The 404-nt window shown below is 44.1% G+C and overlaps 1 protein-coding gene across 1 annotated transcript in view; it reads right to left on the minus strand.

The window, feature by feature from the left end:
- LOC119594440 (translation initiation factor IF-2-like) overlaps window positions 1-404 on the minus strand; it is a gene marked incomplete at its 5' end in the record, with an annotated part of 7,877 nt that overhangs the window by 3,225 nt on the left and 4,248 nt on the right. The window contains 1 exon segment of the mRNA XM_037943500.1: window positions 298-398. Within this exon segment, the coding sequence (XP_037799428.1) occupies window positions 298-387 (90 nt within the window).

Raw genomic sequence — 404 nt, forward strand, 5'->3', positions numbered from 1 at the left:
AAATTAATAACTTTATTACAGCAACAAGCAGATAAACAGGAAGTAAAGTCCTCAGAGGAAATCGTGGAGCCCATTTTCCTCGCGAGGCTCACTCAGAACGTCTGCCATATCGGAATTCTGCTTTTCAAATGAACATTATTTCTTCATTATTCCAACTCTCTAAACATACTTTCGTTTTTCTATTTGTTTGTATTTACTTTCTAAATCAACATCATACTTTCAGATGATGAGTGTCCTTATCAGAACCCGAAAAATCCCACCATCCATCGACATGATGCCTATCACGAGTGCGCTAACCTCCAAGTTCTGGCTGGACGAGGGGACCAGGAGAGCCAGCGACGCCGCTGAAAATAGCACAAAAGCGCTCGATCTGGTGTGCAGCGCCATCCTCGCTACGCCTGTGG

This window comes from Penaeus monodon, chromosome 33 (genome assembly GCF_015228065.2).
Source record: "Penaeus monodon isolate SGIC_2016 chromosome 33, NSTDA_Pmon_1, whole genome shotgun sequence".
Taxonomy (NCBI): domain Eukaryota; kingdom Metazoa; phylum Arthropoda; class Malacostraca; order Decapoda; family Penaeidae; genus Penaeus; species Penaeus monodon.